The sequence below is a fragment of the Carcharodon carcharias genome, chromosome 8 (genome assembly GCF_017639515.1).
Source record: "Carcharodon carcharias isolate sCarCar2 chromosome 8, sCarCar2.pri, whole genome shotgun sequence".
NCBI lineage: Eukaryota > Metazoa > Chordata > Chondrichthyes > Lamniformes > Lamnidae > Carcharodon > Carcharodon carcharias.
In genome coordinates, this window is record NC_054474.1 from 35,179,812 (window position 1) to 35,199,108 (window position 19,297).

The 19,297-nt window shown below is 45.4% G+C and overlaps 1 protein-coding gene across 1 annotated transcript in view; it reads left to right on the forward strand.

Annotated features, from left to right (window-relative positions):
• LOC121280791 overlaps window positions 1-19,297 on the forward strand; it is a 137,432-nt gene that overhangs the window by 77,619 nt on the left and 40,516 nt on the right. The window contains exons 11-12 of the mRNA XM_041193003.1: window positions 804-955; window positions 16,190-16,302. Of these exons, the coding sequence (XP_041048937.1) occupies window positions 804-955; window positions 16,190-16,302 (265 nt within the window). The remainder of the gene's footprint in view (window positions 1-803; window positions 956-16,189; window positions 16,303-19,297) is intronic.

Genomic DNA, 19,297 nt, shown 5'->3' on the forward strand with positions numbered 1-19,297 from the left:
ATCCTCTTTTTGAATGTGAGCACTGTAAAACTGCTTCTAATCTATTGATACCCGCTCACCCTACCAGCGTTGGGTGCTTCCCTTCCAATGGTTGTCACTGCTGCCTAAACTTCCTTTCTAGTATCTTTCTGTGCTCTGAGCTAAATACTATCTAACACTGGTGACTTGTTTGTTTTGAGTTGTTTCAACCTGTCCTGGACTTTAATCTGATTTATATCGAGGTCCTTAATTTTTACTTTGGTTAACTTTGTTTGATGAGGGCACGTTGAATGTACGTGGAAGAAATGCTCATTCAGAATATTGTTTATTTTATGCTCATTTTCAGTGTTGATTCAGTTTGTATCTTTCATGATTTTTATCCCTTCTCTGATTACCATATTTTACCGTTATAGCATTGACCTTTTAATCTCTATTTTTCAGTTTTCAATCTGTGAATTACAATAGTTCAGTTAGGAAGTTGGGGTCCTGAGTTATGAATTGAGCTTTACTCAAGTCACATTCCAGTTTTGTTTAATAGACAAATGTTTATTGCGGGGATCTAACTGTTCACCAGCAAAGCCTCACATTACACCTGTGCTGCCACACACTTAAGTTATATTGGGTGGGAAGCTGAAATGTTTCTCATTTTTAAATGTTGAGCAGGCAGTAAATGATGGTTTGTAACTTTTGGATTAAGATTAAAATTATTTATTATTCCTGGGTCATAGACCAAATATTTAGCTTTCAATCCCTAAGTTTCCATTTTAAAATATATTTGCTTATTTTGCTGAAATGGAATGACACTTTTGTGTTGATGTCACTAGATCCCTCCCGACATTGGCAAAATCAGCTAGTCAACTGACCATCAATAATACAAGACAACACAACGGTTTAGAGACAGATCCACTTCAACTGAAGTTCTTGGAAATCAGACATTATTCATCTGCTGATCAAATCTCCATAGACAGTAAAAATGGTAAAATAAAATTATTCCAACATAAAGTATACGGTAAGGTTAAAAGCACATAGCCAGATGCATGCTCAATCGAAGCAATAGTGTGTGTGTGGGTTCACGTGTGTTTGTGTCTGAATTTATATATCGATATAAATTCTTTGAAGATGTGACAAGCAAAGTGGATAATGGGGATCCTGTAGATGTAGTATATCTGGACTTCCAGAAGGCCTTCGATAAGGTGCTGCACAAAAGATCACACAAGACAAGATCATACGGTTTTAGGGGTAATATATTAGCTTGGTTAGAGGATTGGCCAACCAACAGAAAGCAGAGAGTCGGGATAAATAGGTATTTTTCTGGATGGCAAGCTGTAACTAGTGGGGTGCCACAGGGTTCGGTCCTTGGGTCCCAACTATTTACAATCTATACTAATGACTTGGATTCAGGAATAGCTAAATTTACAGATGACACCAAAATAGGTGGGAAAGTAAGTTGCAAGGAAGAAATAAGAAATTTACAAATGGATATGGACAGGTTAGGTGAACGGGCCAAAATTTAGCAGATGGAGTTTAACGTGGATAAGTGTGAGGTTATCCGTTTTAGTCGGAAGAATAAAAAGGCGACTTATTATTTAAATGGAGAGAAACTTCAGAATGCTTCAATGCAGAGGGATCTGCGTGTCCTTGTGCATGAATCGCTGCAAGCTATTATGCAGGTACAGCAGGTAATAAGGAAGGCAAATGGAATTTTGGCATTTATTGCTAAAGGAATAGAATATAAAAATAGGGAAGTGTTGTTGCAACTGTACAGGTGAGACCGCACCTAGAGTACTGTGCATGGTTTTGGTCCCTTTACTTGAGGAAGGATGTAGTTGCACTGGAGACAGTTTAGAGGAGGTTCACTAAATTGACTCCAGAGATGCGGGGCTTGTCTTATGAGCAGAGATTAAGCAGTTTAGGCCTATACTCGCTAGAGCTTAGAAGGATGAGAGGAGATCTAATTGAGGTATATAAGATGCTAAAGGGAATAGACAAAGTAGATGTGGAGCGGATGCTTCCCCTTCTGGGGCATTCTAGAACAAGAGGCCATAGTTTTAGGCTAAGGGGTGGTAGATTTAAATCAGAGATGAGGAGGAATTACTTTTCTCAAAGGGTCATGAATCTGTGGAATTCACTACCTCAGAGTGCAGTGGATGCTGGGACGCTGAATAAATATAAGGAGGAGATAGACAGATTTTTAATTAGTAATGGCTTGAAAGGTTATGGGGAGAGGGCGGGAAATTGGAGTTGAGGCCAAAATGAGATCAGCCATGATCGTAATGAATGGTGGGGCAAGCTCGAGGGGCTGAATTGCCTATTCCTGCTCCTAGTTCTTATGTTCTCATGATAGGTGTGGCATTGACAGCGACAGTGTTAACATGTCTTCCAGAAAATGTTTGTGTTCTAGTAGTATTACAGCCTTGGCACTCTTCCACCAGCTCAAAAGCTACTTGCAAGAACATAAGAGCATAAAAAATTCAGGCAGGAGTAGGCTGTATAGCCCCTCAAGTCTGTTTGGCCATAAGATCATGGCTGATATTCGACTCCAACTCCACTTTCCTGCCCAATTCCCATGCCCATCAATTCCCTTAGCGTACAAAAATCTATCCAGTTCAACCATGAATATACTCAACAACTGAGCATCCACTGCCCTTTGAGGTAGAGAACACCAAAGATTCACAACTCCTTGAGTGAAGAAATTTCTCAATGGGAGGAATTTTCCATGCCCGCTAGCATCGGGCATGCTTGGTGCCCTTAGTGGTCAAGATGGCAAGAAGGCCAGAAATCAGTTTCATGACGTCGTGAAACCAGTTTGCAATCGTCTGCTTAGCGCTTAGCTTGTCGAGGGCAGGCCATGTCCCCACCAACAGATGTCGGGAATCTCATTGCATTACATCTGCATATCATTATAAGGCCAGCCTGTAGGAATCATCGCCCCCTATGCTGGATCATCCGCCCAAGTCGGTGGGAAAACACGCCGGTGCAGAACACGTCTTGACAAGTGTGACATGCAGAAGTCGGAACTTGCCGCCAGGGCCTTGCCCACGACGCGGACATCTGAGGAACAGAAGATGCTGGAGCACAACAGCAACAGCACACTGGGGAAACACCCATGGCATGCTGGGTGGATTCTCATGGACATGGCTGTGCTGCAAAATAGCTCACAGAAGTTGGAAAGTCACCATTGAGGGTCTGCTCACCACGGATGAAGTTTGAGGAGGTGGAGAGGAAGGTCCAGCTGTGTTTGGGAGAAGAAGGTCGAAGATCGACTGGGAGAGGAAGAGACATCAGGATGGGGTGAGGTTGGTGGGGGGGGGGGGGGAATGGGGGAATGGGGGAATGAAGGTGTTGAGGATGAGGTTGGTGGGGAAGGGAGTACGGGAGGAGGAGTAGGTAACGGGAGAAGACGGCAAATGGGCAGGTAGGTGTAGGGGGGCCAGTGAAAGGCATAAGGGCAGGAGTTCGGAGGGAGGAAGGAGCACGGAGAGGGGAGGGATTAAGGCTGGAGGAAGAAGTAAGGCTGGAGGAAGAAATAAAGGTGGAGGAAGGAGTCAGGAAGCGGGAAGGACTAAGGTGGGGGTGAATCCTGGGGTGGGGGAGTCCAGGGGGTCGGGGAAGGGGTTCCAACGGGGCAAGTGGGGTCTGGAGAGGTGAATGTTCAGGTGAACGTGTAAGGGAGGGCTCTGATGAGTCCATGACTGCTCCAGGGGAGTGAACTGAGGTTGGGTGTGGAATGAGGGAATGGTGGAAGGCAGAGTGAGGCTGTGGGGTGGGGGAATGAGGGTTCGGTGGTAGAAGGGACAGCGCAGGTGGTTCATGGGGACTCGGAGAAAGACATGAATCCTGGGGTGGAAAGGAGGAGGTCAGGGAGGTGAATGTGAATGGAGTGGGATTTTGGGGAAGGAAGGGAATGTACACGTTCATCTGGACATCCCCGAAGGAAAAGGGTTGTGGCTGGTGGGTCACGGAGGGGAGGTGAAAGGTGATGCCAGGGAGGTCGACAGTGATGGGGGAAAGGAAATGGGTGAAAGGGGAGGGGAAAAGATGGGGGAGTGCACGAAAAGCTGAATCATGACCATACTGTCTAAATCGAAAGTGAAACCAGGGTCCTGGTGGGCGAGATCAGATGCTGCATAGGAATGAGATCATTGGGCGGGCAGGTATGCAGGTCAGTTCAGATGGACAAATGAAAGCGAACCCCAGCAGGCAGTATTGAAAATGCTCAAGGCAGGGAGATGAGTGTGATACATAAAGGATCCATGTGCATGTGAGAGTGCTTGCATGAAGTTCCAAATGCCCTGCCCCTCACACCCTTCTCCCTCCAGAATCACTCGTTGACCAGCTGCTCCCTCTGTGGTGATAGAGGACGAGGTTGAGGAGCTCACAAGCAAAGGGAGCTCAGAGGGAGAGGACAGCCTCTGAGATTCCTGAGTGGATGACCCAGAGATGTCCAGCTGCCGCCCCTCCCTCCTTCAGGTGCCCGGGGGCCCCGGCCTGACTCCTTGAGGGGTAGGAGCAACTGGAGGTGCCCCATTTCCCTCCCATGTTGCCACTGCAGCTCCTGCAACGGAGTGCAGGTGTGCACACATCTCTGCGTTCTGCTGGACCAGGGTCTTCATGCTATCTGCCATCATCCCCATGGAGACTTCCATACGCGGACTCCATACGTGGGCAGCAATCCATCAGAGAGTAGGCAGACGCACTCCTCTCACTGTCATGCCGCTCAGTTGAGGGTTTCCAACAGTTCTGCGTGATGTTCCCCCGCCTTCTGCTGACTCTCCAGAGGCTCGTCATCTGACTAGGACCCTCATAGATGCCTGTTCCCCAGTAGTCCTCTGAGTGCTGGGGAGCTCAGCCAAACCTGCCTCCTCCTGTTGCGGACATGTGTCTGTGCAGTGACCATCAGATGTGAACCTGAGCCTGGTTTAGATCTAGGTCCTACCAAGATGTGTGTCTCTGTGCTGGTAGAGGGTGTGAGTAAGTGTGCTGTGACAGGCCATCCAGGCTGCTTATTTCCAGCTCTTTAATGGTAGAGACATCCAATGGAGGAGGTGTCAAATGGAAGAGCTATCGAATGGAGGAGCTAGCATTCGCGAGGGGTGCAGGCAAGTTGTTCTTTCCTTGTTGGCTTTCAGTGTGGTACAGGGGCAAGGGCTCCACTTCGTGTCAGGCCAGATTGGGTGGTGGCAGCCAAGGCAGCGCAGACTGAAGGAAATACTCCAGCACGTGCCGGGGCTGTGGGGGGGAGGTGGTGGGTGTGCAAGGCAGCACTGACAAAGTAAAGGATATACTCAACCACGTGCTGGGACAGGTGGAGGAGGGGGACGCTGAGGGAAGCGACAGCGCACTTGGAAGCATTTGTCAGAAGTAAACATTCTTCCACAGCTGAGACCATTCAGCTGCAGCTCCACTGACAAGTTAGAATAGGGCATCTGAAGCTTTTCTAGCCACTCAAGCAGCACAAAAGCCTGAATGTGCCATCAAATATTCCAGAACTTTTCACTCCCCAGACGCAGACTGCAAATTAATGTGCATCTTAGAGGGCAGCAGTGCAATTGGCCAGTTGGGCAAGTTATACAATCCCCTTGCAAAAGGTGGCCATGGCACAGTCACTGGTGGAGGCACTCACAGCCCCTTGTCGTGTCTTTATTAAGGCTAACAATGGAGCCTTGCAGTGTGGCTTAGGAGAATGCACTACACACTGGCCATCCAAGTGGTGGTCAGCACTCTCCTGCATGCGTGAAGGGACATTTAGACTTAACCAAGAGAGGTTTTTAGTACACCTATGCCAACCCACGTGTCTCTCTCTTTGATTCTGCAGGAGGTTAATATCAGGATTATGGAGCCTGGTGATTTAGAGGTATGTCTCATGGCTTACAGGGAGCAGGGGAGAGGAAGAGAGCAGCGGAGGCACTTGGCTCAGCAAAGGGAGGAGCACCTCCTTCAAGATAAAGGGGCAGCAGGGCCTGCTGCATACACAGCTGAAGATCCATAGGGAGCCGTCACTCGTAGGCTAGACCGAGGGTCTATAGATGCCGTTTGTCATCCCTGCAGATAACTTGATGCAATGTTGCTGAAGAACTAGTCGGTCACATATGTCCACAGCTGCAGGATTTGGCGCCACAGGTGCATGGAGAGCAACCGTTATCAGTGGCCATGAAAGTGACCTTGGCATTCAATTTTATGCCAGTGGCTATTTACAGGGCTCCACGGGTGGCCTGTGTGGGACCTCATAAGCCTCTCTGCACAAGTGTATCCAGGAGGTCATGGATGGCATCTTTGCGAAGGTACAGAACTTTGTGCTTTTTGCACAGGATCAGGAAAGCCTGGAAGCAAGTGCATTGGGATTTGCACAGATCCCTGGTTTTCCACAGGTGCAGGGTGCCATCGACTGCACTCGGGTGGTGCTTAGATTTCCATGGCAACAAGCGGTCAACTGCATCAAACACAAGGGCTTTGACTCGCTGAATATTCAGCTGGTGTGTGGCCACCATAAACATATCCTATAGGTCTGCGCATGATTCCCAGGGAGCATCCACGACTCATACTTCCTTAGCAGGGCTCAGATCTCTCACATATTCCAGGGTCCAGAGAGGCTGCAAGGTTGGCTCGTTGGGGACAAGGACTACCCACAGAGGACGTGGCTGATGATGCCCCTGCAGCGGCCACAGACTGCAGCAGAGCGATGGGTATAACAAAGCTCATGCTGTGACCTGAACTTTGGTGGAGTATATATTCCTCTAATATATTTAAAAGATTTTCTATTACCAAAAAAATGCAGTCTGGCACCCCATGCTGTTCTGAACCAATGCAGCATGCTTTTTCAACTGGCATGTTGAACAAAGATAAAAGTAAGATACTGCAGATCCTGGAAATCTGAAACAAAAACAGAAAATGCTGGAAAAACTCAGCAGGTCTGATAGCATCTGTGGAGAGAGAAACAGAGTTGACGTTTTGAGTCTGTATGACTCTTCATCATATTGAACTAGTTTAGTCTATTTACAAGATGATTTTTAGAGCCAGTGACAGAATGGGGAACTCAGCTTTCCCAGTTGCTGTCATGCATGCCCACTCTCTCACTTCTTCCCCATAAATATCAGGGCTAGTGGATCTTATGAGTGTCGCAGATGGTATTCTTTGAATTTGGAGGTTATCATAGATTTTTGAAGTAGGCAGGACATATTGAGAGAGAGGTTAGCAATGCATATCTTGGAATCTTTGGCTTCATAAGTAGAGGCATTGACTACGAAAGCAGGGAAGCTATTCTGAACCTGTATAAAACTCCGCTTGAGCCACAACTGAAGTATTGTTACAGTTCTGCTAACCACACTTCGGAAAAGATGTAACAGTCTTTTGGGGATAGGGGGAGTAGATTTACCAGAATGGTTCCAGGGATAAGGCATTTTGTCTACAAGGTTAAGTTGGAGAAAAGCTGAGGTTGTTCTCCTGGGAGCAAAGGAAATTAAGAGGAGGTTTGATATGGTACACAACATTTTGAAAAGATTAGATAAGGTCAACAAAGAAAAACTGCTCCCATTAACAGATGGTACAAGGATTATGGACACAGATTTTAGCTTTTGGCAAAGGATGCATGAGAGATATGAGGAAGAATTTTTTATACAACAAGTGGTAATGATCTGGAATTTGCCATCAATGAAGGTGGTGGAAGTGGAGACTATCAATGATTTCAAAAAGAAATTGGATGGGCGCTTGAGGGTAATAAACTTGCAGTGCTATAGGGTAGAGCGGGGGAAATGTAATTGATTGGATTGCTCTACAGAGAGCCGGCATGGATTCAGTGGGCTGAAAAGCCTCCTTCAGTGCCGTAATGACTCTTATCGGCTGAATTTTACATGAGCAAGTGGGGTCTCTGTCCCCTGGCATCAAAGGTGGAGGTGAGCCTTCTTGTGCTTGGTCGGTGGGCCCTGCAGCCATTTAACAGCCGGCAGGCCTTTAATTGGGTTTAGGTCTGCCCCTTGCCACCATCGGAGAGGAAGGCCTGCATCTCAGGGCTCCTGGCCAGTCAAATGGCTGGCAGATCTCTTGTCCTAGTAGTTGTACCAGGAGTGGTGGCCATTGCTGGGACTGCATGCAGTCAGGCAAATCTAAGGCTGGCAGGCCCTGGTGAGGGGGTGGGGGAGGCAAGATTGACAGGTTAGGGAGAAGCAGGAACCATGAGGAAAGTACCGTGGGGGGGTCTCCAATGGTCACAAGTGCATAAACAGGAAGAAACCCCACTCCCACTCTGGCATGGCCATAGGGTTTCACTGGGTAGTCTGGACACTTAGCATGGGCCTTCCCTGTCACAGGAAAATCCCAGCAGTGGCAGGAAGAAGCCCTTATATGTTCATTAATTGGACCCAGAAGTGGTTGTGCAGACAGGCGAAGGGCACAGTGTCCTGCCCCCACGAATATAAAATTCAGTCCTCTGACTCTATCTCTGAAATTATTCTAGCATGATCTCCAAGATGGTTGGATCACACAGAAATGGATTACCACAAATTAGAGGCTCCTGCTTGTGTGAAATTATTTTGCTACTAATGAATTGCTTTCATTTGATTTACTCTAACTTGATCCTCAAATCATTCAGTGCAATCAATTGGCAGATAGATACGTAAAAGAAACAATCTTATTTTTTTTAAGTTGTTAAGTTTTGAGGAACAATCTTTGAGTCATTAGCCTATTCAATCCTACGTTTGTTATCATACCTGCCGACAAGGGTGGTGCAGTTGTTGCCTGGCGTACTGACCTCTACCTTGCAGAGACTGAGCGCCAACTCTCAGACACTTCTTTCTACCTTCCCCGGACCATGGCCCCACCACTGAACCCCATCAAGCCATTGTTTCCAGGACTGTCACTGACCTCATCTCCTCTGGAGTTCTTCCCACCACAGTTTCCAATCTCATAGTGTCCCAACCCCGCATAGCCTGCTCCCACCTCCTCTCCCAAGTCCACAAATAGGACTGTCCAGATAGACCCATCCTGTCAGCCTGTACCTGCCCCATGGAACTCATTTCTTCCTATCTTGACTCCATTCCCTCTCCTCTTGTCCAGTCTCTTCCCACCTACATTTGTGATTCCTCTGATGACCCATGTCATATCAACAATTTCCAGTTTCCTGGCCCTAGCCGCCTCCTCTTCACTATGGACATCCAGTTTCTTCATCCCCCGCCAGTAAGATCTGAGGGCTATCCGCTTCTTCCTTGAATAGAGGCCCAAACAATCCCCACTCGCCACCACTCTCCTCCGTCTGGCTAAACTGGTTTTCTTTCATTGAACAAGTTCTCCTTTAGCTTGTCCCACTTCCTCCAAATAAAAGGTGTGACCCACCGACAGTGCGGCTCCCCCCTCATCCCCCCAAGGGATCTCCGGGACTTTTTGGCGAGTCATCGCGGTCGCCAAGACAGGGTTCAGTTGGCCTTGGACCGGTGGCATTCTTTTCCGCTGGTGTTCTGGTCCACATGGGCCCCAAATATGCCTGTCTTTTTATGGGGTATGTGGAATATTTCTTTTTCCGATTCTACTCAGGCCCCGTCCTACAAATCTTTTTCCGGTACATTGATGATGTATTGGTGCCACTTCATGCTGTCATCTGGACTTGGAAAATTTTGTCGATTTTGCTTCCAATTTCCACCCCCCTCTCACCTTCACATGGTCCATCTCTGATGCTTCTCTTCCCTTCCTTGATCTCTCTGTCTCCATTTCTGGTGAAAGACTGTCTACTAATATTCATTACAAGTCCACTGACTCCCACAGCTACCTTGACTACAGCTCTTCACACCCTGCTTCCTGTAAGGACTCCATCCCATTCTCTCAGTTGCTCTGCCTGTGTCGCATCTGTTCCAATGGTGCTACTTTCCAAAATGGCGCTTCTAACACGTCTTCCTTTTTCCTTAACCAAGCATTCCACCCCACTGTGATTGACAGGGTCCTTAACTATCTCTAACCCATCTCCTGCTCCTCTACCCTCATCCCTTCCCCTCCCTCCCAGAAACATGATGGGGTCCCCCTTGTCCTCACTTTTCACCCCACCAGCCTCCACATTCAAAGGATCATCCTCTGCCATTTCCACCAACTCACACATGATGCCACCACCAAACACATCTTCCCCCCCACCCCACCCCCACCTGCCGCCATCAGCATTCCGTAGGGACCTTTCGCTCCGTGACCCTTGGTCCACTCCTCCATCACCCCCAACTCCTCATCCCCTTCCCAAGGCACCTTCCCATGCAATCGCAGAAGGTGCAACACCTGCTCCTTTACCTCTTCCCTCGTTATCATCCAAGGGCCCAAACACTCCTTTCAGATGAAGCAGTGCTTCACTTGCACCTCTCTCAATTTGGTCTACTGCATTCTCTGCTTCAAATGCGGTCCCCTCTACATTAGGGAGACTAAACGCAGACTGGGTGAGCACTTTGCAGAACACCTTCACTCAGTCCACAAGCATAACCCGGACCTCCCTGTTGGTTGCCATTTCAGCTAACCATCTTGCTCTCATGTCCGTCCTTGGCCTGCTGCAATGTTCCAGTGAAGCCCTATGCAAACTGGGAGAACAGTACCTCATCTTCTGATTAGGCACTTTATAGCCTTCTGGACTTAACATTGAGTTCAACAAGTTAAGACCATGCATTATTTCCTCCGACTTGATCCCTTTTCTCACCCAATTTTTTTCCTCAACCCCATCCACTCCCCTCCCTGCAGAGCCATCTGTCATATGTTCTTATGTTTTGCTTCCACAGAGCGCTGATCCTTGTTCTGCTATTAACACATTCTGTTATCTTACCTTTACGCCACTATCAGCACCTTCTTTTGTCTTTAACACTACCTTTGTCTTGCGTCCATGACATCTTTGTCAAAGCTCTCCTGAGCTCCCACCTATCTCTGACCTTCCATTTTTCTCCACCTGCTTCACCGCACCCCAACCGCTCTGCTTTAACAGTATAAAATCTACCACATTTCTACCTCTCTTTAGCTATGAAGGAGAGTTATACAGACTCAAAATGTTAACTCTATTTCTCCCTCCATAGATGCTGCCAAGCCGGCTGAGTATTTATTTCTGGTTTCCAGCATTCGCAGTATTTTGCTTTTATTTTTACGTGAAGAATTCAACTAGATGTGATTTAGTTATGGTAAATTAGACTTCACTGACAGCTCCGTGGAAATAACTTAATGAATAAATTTTCAGAGCTTACTCGACAAGTTGAGCCAACTCTTCTTATAAATTTGAATTGTATTTCTCCCTTTGCTAATTTTCTGCTGAAGGCATTGATACTTGCTGAGGTACATTACTACAGAGCATCCAGTACTTTGCCCTTGGGACCAGAGTTCAGCTATAAACTGTAGTGAGTGGTTGTTGACAAGCAATGCGGTGGTTTTGGGCCAGTTTAGTTGAGTTTAAGCCGGTTCTGTTGTTCGCAAATGCTACATCCAGCAAAGTTACTGGATGGCAACCAGAATCACGGGCTTGCTACATTTTAATCATTTGTTTTCAACCCAGTATGCCTAGACCAGTTTTAACATTCCCAAACACTGCCCTGACTGAGGTCATCTAACTCATTACAGATGAGGGATTTAAAGTTTTAATTAAATAGCCAAGTGAAAGCTGGAAGTTTTAATGTAACTGTGAAGAGCTCATTTTAAGTTTCTGTGTTTTCTTATTTCAGGCCTTTCTACAGGATGTCCAGCCCATTTTGAGGGCTCGGCCTCATTATCATTTCCCCAATTTGGTATCATATGCAAATTTCAGCACCAACCTCTTGATCATTTATATATATTTATATATATGGTGAACAACGGTGGCTCCAGCATGGATCACTGCAGGGCACCATCCACACACCCTGACCTCTGTCGTATGTCTCTTACGTGGCATCTTATCAAAGACTTTCTGAAGGTCAACATACACTACTTCATTAAACTGCCTGTCTTTCTGGGTTTTTTTCTTCGAATAATTCAATAAGGTCGATTGAACATTCATTTCCTTTTGGAAATTCATGCTGACTACGTTTTATTCTGTTCTCTGACTCTATGTTTTGCTTTGTTCTCTGACTCTATGTTTTGTTTTCTTTTCAATTCAATTATCTTCCCTACCATTGACATTACCTAATTCCTCTATTATTCCCTGCATTAGTTCTGTCTCCTCTTTTGAATTCAGAAAATACATTTGTCATTTGCTAGTCCTCTGGCACTGTTCTTTTTTCTTGTTAAAACCATCTGTCAAATAATCTCTCAGAAAGAGCTTTACTCTCTGAGAGGTAGTTTTCATGTGATTTAAAATGTATGTTTGTGATTTTACTCAGCAGGAACACAATAATTAGAGAACAGCATACTCTCCCTTTGTGATTGAATTTTTAAAAATAGATTATTTGTGACGCATCTTTTCAGAGTTATTTTAAGATTGGTTTTAACAAACACATGGCTCTTCTGTTGCACAAAAATGGTTCTTTAACAACTCAGTATAATTAACAGCAGTGCAACCACCCACACTCAGGATGCGGGAAGTACCATTTCCTGTGGGAGCAGGATTTTCGGTGGGTGGAACCAGTGCTTAGTGTGACGCAGGACTAGCATTTAGAAGGGGCTAGGACCTAGCAGGGAGCAGTTTTACCAAACAGGATCTGAGTAAGGTTTTTCTTACAGCATGCGAAGCAGCAGGTAACATGGAGATTTTGCTCAAGATGGGAGTGGTATTGAGCAAGTTGCAGCAAGCAGTGATGCGTGGAGGCTTCTCAAAAAATCGAGAAGATTTTTGATTCAAAAATATGGCTTATATAGCTTGTGGGATTTTAGGCTTAACAATGAACGTGCTGAAAACTTTGGAATGTTGAGTGCTGTTTAATTAGCTTTTTGAGGGAGTGGTGAGAGGGAAAAACGTTGAACACATAAACATGTGGGTCCAGATGCTCTCTTTCTGAGCAGTGACATTCTATGATTCAATTCTAAAGTGAAAATAATAAATAACATTTTCAGTGTATGAGCTGCTATCCTACTTTTCCAGAATAATCTTAATTAGTTAGAATAAAGCTGAGTGAAAGTGAAAACAAGCAGAGTATGCCACCCAAATGTTTTGTTTGTTGCTGAACTGAAATTTTGATTTTATAGACTCTAAGTGCAGGAGTGCTCCCCAAGCACTACATACAAACTAGTTTGCTGATGGTTATCGCTCATCCCACAGCCCTGCACCATTCCCATCCATCCCTTCCCTGCCACCTCCCATCCGATTGGCACCTCTACTCCCTCCCAGTTGACCCTTCTTATGGTCGGATCTCCACCCCCTCCACATCCCCCAACAACATCCACCTGCCCCACACCTCCCCTCCATCCCCCCACCCCCGCCGCAACACCCACCCCCTTTATAAAGGGGGGTGGTGGGGTTGGTGTGGGGTGAGGTGTGCAGTCAGATTGGCTCCCCCACTACATCCCTCCATTAGGAATTTCAACAATGGCAGGATTGGAATCGGTCAGGCTTGCCACATCAAGGGGGTGGGCTGCCAATATGTAATCAGCCTATTTGGGACCAGTTTACCATGCAGATGAATCCCCCCACCACCACGTGAAGAGGCTGCCATGCTAAATGGAAGAAGCCTCCTGGTGGCAGCCCGGTGATGGGGGGAAAGTAACATGAAGGAAAGAGAGGGCTGCGAGCAAGAAAGGCAGCCTTGCGGCCCCAGTGATTTCCCCAGAGAGGTTCCCCCTCAACCACATGGCCTTTATTTTTTTAAAGATTTTGTTTTTTCTATCTACCTGCCTGCTCTGATTAGCCAGCGGCTCTTGGAGACTGGTGGCAGTCCTTAATAGGACAGCAGCCCTAGCAACACCCATCTAATTGGCTGTTGCCTAAAGAAGTCCCACCGGCCACTCGTGCATGCCTGCGATATGCATTTCCTCCCAATGTCAGGTCGTCTGGTAAAATTCGGCTCATTGTTCCCCAATTCAGGATGGTGTGTAGCTTGGAGGGGAACTTGCAGGTGGTGGTGTCCCTATGTATCTGCTGTCCTTCTCCTTCTAGGTGTTAGAGCTTGCAAGTTTGGAAGGTGCCGTCGCAGGAACTTTGGCATGTTGCTGCAGCATATCTTGTAGATGGTACGCTACTGCCATTGTGTGCCGGTGGTAGAGGGAATGAATGCTTAAGTTGGTGGATGGGTGTCAATCAAGTGGGCTGCTTTGCCCTCGATGGTGTCAAGCTCCTTGACTGTTGTTGGAGTGAAACATGGCTAGTACTCCATGCTAGCAGCCATTATGTTGTGGCTGCTTGGGTGGATAATTTAAAACTGTCTAACTCTCAGATTTTCACAAAAAAAACCTTCCAAACGTAGTAAAGATCTGCTGTGTTTCAGCTGATATTTATCTAACTCCTTACCTGCTACAGGTACCTTTCAACCTCCAGTGCACTTTTGTTGGTGCTAAAAGGATTGTGGATGGAGCTCTCAAAAGCATCTATCTACATTGGACACTTACTTGAGGCTGCTGTCAGTGTTTGCCGCTGTCCCATTTTGTGCTATTTCAATGCATTTTATTTTAGAGAAGAATTCACTTGCGAAGTTTGCAAAGTGAAGAATAGTTTACATTATAAAATGAGGAATGGGTCTTAAGAATCAAGAAAAATTCCATTAAGGGTTCTATAACTTTATCCAAAAGCCATACAGAACAGAGATATCCAAGGTTTAATCCGAGATGCTACGACTGGCATTAGTACCCTTTAGTTAGTGAAGGAAGGGGAAGTCAAGGTTTCTATTCTTGATCAGCATCCAACAATCCTTGCAATTACTGCATTTATTATTCAGCTCAGCTGTGATGGCCCTGTAGCTGAATAGTTTACCATCACACAAAGTCAAAATCCACATATTTATAATGACTGCTTGAATGAGACATCATAGGGTAGCTGGTCACTGAGATAAGATCCCCTGCCAATGAATTGATGCTTTAGGGAGGGGAGGGGAATGGAGTCAGCTGACAGATATAATTGGCAAGAAGCTAAACATCAATAGGAACCAATGCCTCCAGCCACAAAGAATTATATTTTCCTCCAGTTGCTAAAGTGACTAATAAAGTTGGTGCAAGTAGAAAATGGAGAAACTGACCTCATAATTACTTGGATTTTTTCATTCACATTAGTAGCCAGAAATCCTGTAGACACCAGGGCCAGGAAATTGGCTTTGTGCTGGAAACCAGCAGAAGTGGGCAGCATGCCTAAAATGGGCCCTCGAAGATATGTTCTGAGGCTCATCCACATTGAGCTTCAGACACATAAAGACGTGAGCTGAGCCAGGCAACCCGAAGTAGCTTGTCGGTCGGAATCAAGGCAAACTCAGGCAGCTCCTGCTCAGAGCTGCGCTCCTCCCTCAGGGCGGGGAGAGAGGTGAATGGGAATGGAGTGAGCACAGGCTGGCAGCAGCCCACAGGACTCCTTCTCCTGCCCCAATATTATCACAGTTAAAATAAAAGTTACTTTTTTTGTCAGTGGCTCCAACAGTTCATTTTGAGCATCAGAGAAGCTAAGCTCAGAATGCATGGGCATGTTTGGCAGCTGGCGTACTGCAGGAGGAGATCTCTCAGCCAGAAATTGCTACCCACATCTCTTACATTTTTTGCCCCAAAAAACACAAATGGGACCAAATGCCCAATGGTAATTATTTTTTCTTCATTGTATATAACCCAAAATCTAAGAGTGATTTGTAAAAACCTAGATTTGAACCACCTGAAATATAGGGAATTTATAGGGTAGACGGCAATAGACGGTATTGTCGCTGGACAAGTAATCTAGACTGGGGACCTGGGTTCGAATCCCACCATGGCAGATGGTGGAATTTGAATAAAAATCTGTAATTAAAAGTCTAATGATTGTCGAGTGTTATAAAAACCCATCTGGGAAGGAAATCTGCTATCCTTAACTGGTCTGGCCTACATGTCACTCCAGACCCACAGCAATGTGGTTGGCTCTTAAATAAGGGCAAATAAGCAACGCCCACATCATGAATGAATATATAAAAAAACAAAGGTTATTGCTGATGATTGACCTTGGACTTGCTACTTCCTCCATTTCATTAAACATGTTGGCCGTTAACATTCAACCAGCTACTTCTCCACCGAGTGACACCAGTGATCTTTATTGCAGAATGTTCTTACTGCTCCTAATTAGTAACATTTCAAATAACTCAAATGGATTTTAATCCACAGTAGTATAATTCAATGATGATTGATATGTTCTTTCTTCATCCAGAAGAACTGTCTCTGACTGATGTACCCAAACTTCCAGATGTCAATCAAAGCTTTCAGTCCCAAAAGCCAAAGATGCCAGAGGAGCCATGTGATCCAAGACAGCAATTGAAAACGGTAATTGGCCTCTCAGGTTGAATATCTTTAGTGGCTTATATGCTTTGAACCTGTTGCTATTTATCATAACTGCTGCAAAAGGCATCATGTGAAAATGATTTATTCTGTGCCATCTAAATTTTGAAGAATGGACAAATTGAACAGCATTCTTCAAATTACAATATTCCCCAGGATAAATGATAACATATGGAAAATGGTGAATTCTTTGTAATCTTTCATCTCAAAGAACCCAGTGTTCTTAGAAACCCTGCACTGCTTTGCTTCACAAGCCTAATATTCTGTTGGGTTATCCAATGACAGCAGGAATTGTGGCAGCAACATTCAAGATTTTAAAGAAAGTATAATATGCTATAAGGTAGGAGATGGATGGCTAATGATTATAGACGGTGATCCCAATTTATACTTCCACTCCCACCACCGCCCCCCCCACCTGTTTTCTGCCAATTAAAATGAGGCTAATCACTTAGCACCTTTGATGCCACTGCTTTGCTGATCTTCTGAGCATGCCAGCAAGACAACAGCAAGAAGGCAGTAGATCTTTCAATATACAGATCAGATCCAATTATGTCAGGCCATACCTGCCAAGAGCCAAATCATGGGCCAGAAGAGATGAGTTTAAAAAAATTGGTTTTAAGTTTCCTTGCAGATCAGTCATCCTGTCCACAAGACCTACCTCCTAATCCCTCGAACCTATTCCCAACAAATTGCTGACCAACTAACTTTCCTTTCTGGCCCTCATGTTAGCTAATATTGTTAATGGCTCTCTCTCTCCAGGGACCATTCCCATCCCCTGCAAATCTGTTATCATCAAACCCCTCCTCAGAAACATATCCTTGACCTTTCTGTCCTTGCAAACTACCAGCCCATCTCCCGTTTCCATTTCCTGTCCAAAGACCTTTAATGTGCTGTCCCCTTCCAAATCGCTGCCCAACTTTCCCAGAACTCCATGTTTGAAATCCTCCAATCAGATTTCTGCTTCTGCCACAGGAACAAAAGGGCTCTTATGAAAGTCTGAGGTAATATCCTATTTGACTCTGACAAAGGTAAACTATCCCTCCTCGTCCTCTCAACATTTCTGCAACCTTTGACATGGTTGACCACTTGTCCTCCTCCTATGTCTCTTCTCCGCTGTCCAATTGGATGGGACTGCAGTCACCTGGTTCCATTCTTATCTATCCAATTGTAGCCAGGGAATCACTTGGCTTCTCTCCCTGCTCCTGAAGTCTACCGAGGATCTATCTTTAACCTCATCCTATTTCTCATCTACAGGTTGTCCTCTCAACAACATATGAAATCACAGTGTCAATTTCCATATGTTCACTGATGACACGCAGCTCTACATCACCACCACCTTTCTCGATTTCCCTACTGTTTCTAATATGTATCTCTACTTGCTGACATCCAATATTGGATGAGCAGAATTTTTCTCCAACTAAATATTGGGAAAACTGAAGCTAAAGCCTTCAGCTCCCTCCATAAACTCCATTCTCCATCACCACCATATCCATCTCTCTCCTTGGCAATGGCCTGGGGCTGAACGAGACCGTTCACAACTTTGATGTAGCACTTGATCCCGAGATGTGCCCATGATCATATATCTGCTCCATCACCAAGGCTATCTACTGCCAACTTTGTAACACCTTCCAACTCTTCACCTGCCTCATCTGATGCTGAAAAACTCACCCAAGCCTTTGTTACCTTTGGATCTGTCTATTCCAATGCCCGCCTCACCATTCTCCACCTTCCATCCTATATAAATTTAATCTCAAATTATTGGAGCAAAACTCTGCTGCCCACATCCTAGCTCACACCAAGTCCCATTCACCCTTTAACCCTGTGCTTACTGATCTACATTGCCTCCTGTTTCAGCAGCACCTCAATTTTAAAATTCTCCTACTTGTTTTCAGATCTCTCCATGGCCTTGTACTTCTTTATCTCTTTTACTCCCCTGGGCCCTCAAGATCCCTGCACTCTTCCAATGTCTCTTGCACATCCTTAATTTTAATCACTGAACTATTGTCAGCTGTACCATCAGCTTCCTAGCTTCTAACTCTGGAATTCCCTCCCTAAATCTATCTGCCCCTCTAGCTCCTTAAAACCTATATCTTTGACAAAGACTTTGGTCATCTGCCCCAATACCTCCTTATGTAGCTCGGGGTTAAACATTGTTTGAAAACGCTCCTCCAAAATATCTAGGGACATTTTACTATGTGAAAGGCATTAAATACAGTTTGCTGTTGTTGAAGCTTGGGTCTTCTTGAGCCTGGGTTGCCCCGACCCCCATGAACTGATAGTCAGATACAATTCCGATGGGTCTCCAGCTTTTACCTCCTGCTAACAATTTCCTGTCCCTACCCCCTGGCCAGGTAGTGGATTTAACCACATTCCAGTGGGAGTCTGGGGAAATTTATTTAAATGAGGCCTGTATGTTTAGATTGGACAAGCTACAAGATTGCTGGACTCCCTGGGTGCACCACCCATTTCAGGACTCGCAGGTACTGTACATCCTCCCCTTTAAAAGCTGGGCCAGTATTTCAGCCTCAGAATTTGAAATCTCTTGTGTAGTTCACAATGCCCCATGAACCCAAGGTTAGACTCCTGTTTGGTAACACACTCGCTTCCTGTTTGCCCAGACATATCCTGCAGTAGAATAAATTCTTAATATCTATGGAAAGCATCAACTCTGAAAACTATTTCACCATGTTCTTGAAGTGGAGGTATCAGTGAACTATTTCAATGCAAGCTTAAGAATGAACAAATCAAGCATGATTTAGTTGCAGTGGCATTCATGACTATATAGTATAAATCAGATGTTAGTTATTGCACCTTCTGGCCATAATTAAAAAAGAAAAATAATTATACAAAAGATGAAATAATACTCAGCATTAAAATTGCCCAGAATATACTTTGTATTCTTATGAAATTTCATACAGCTCTGAATGACCAGAAACAAAAGCAAAGCAGGGTAGAAACATAGAAACTAGGAGCAGGAGTA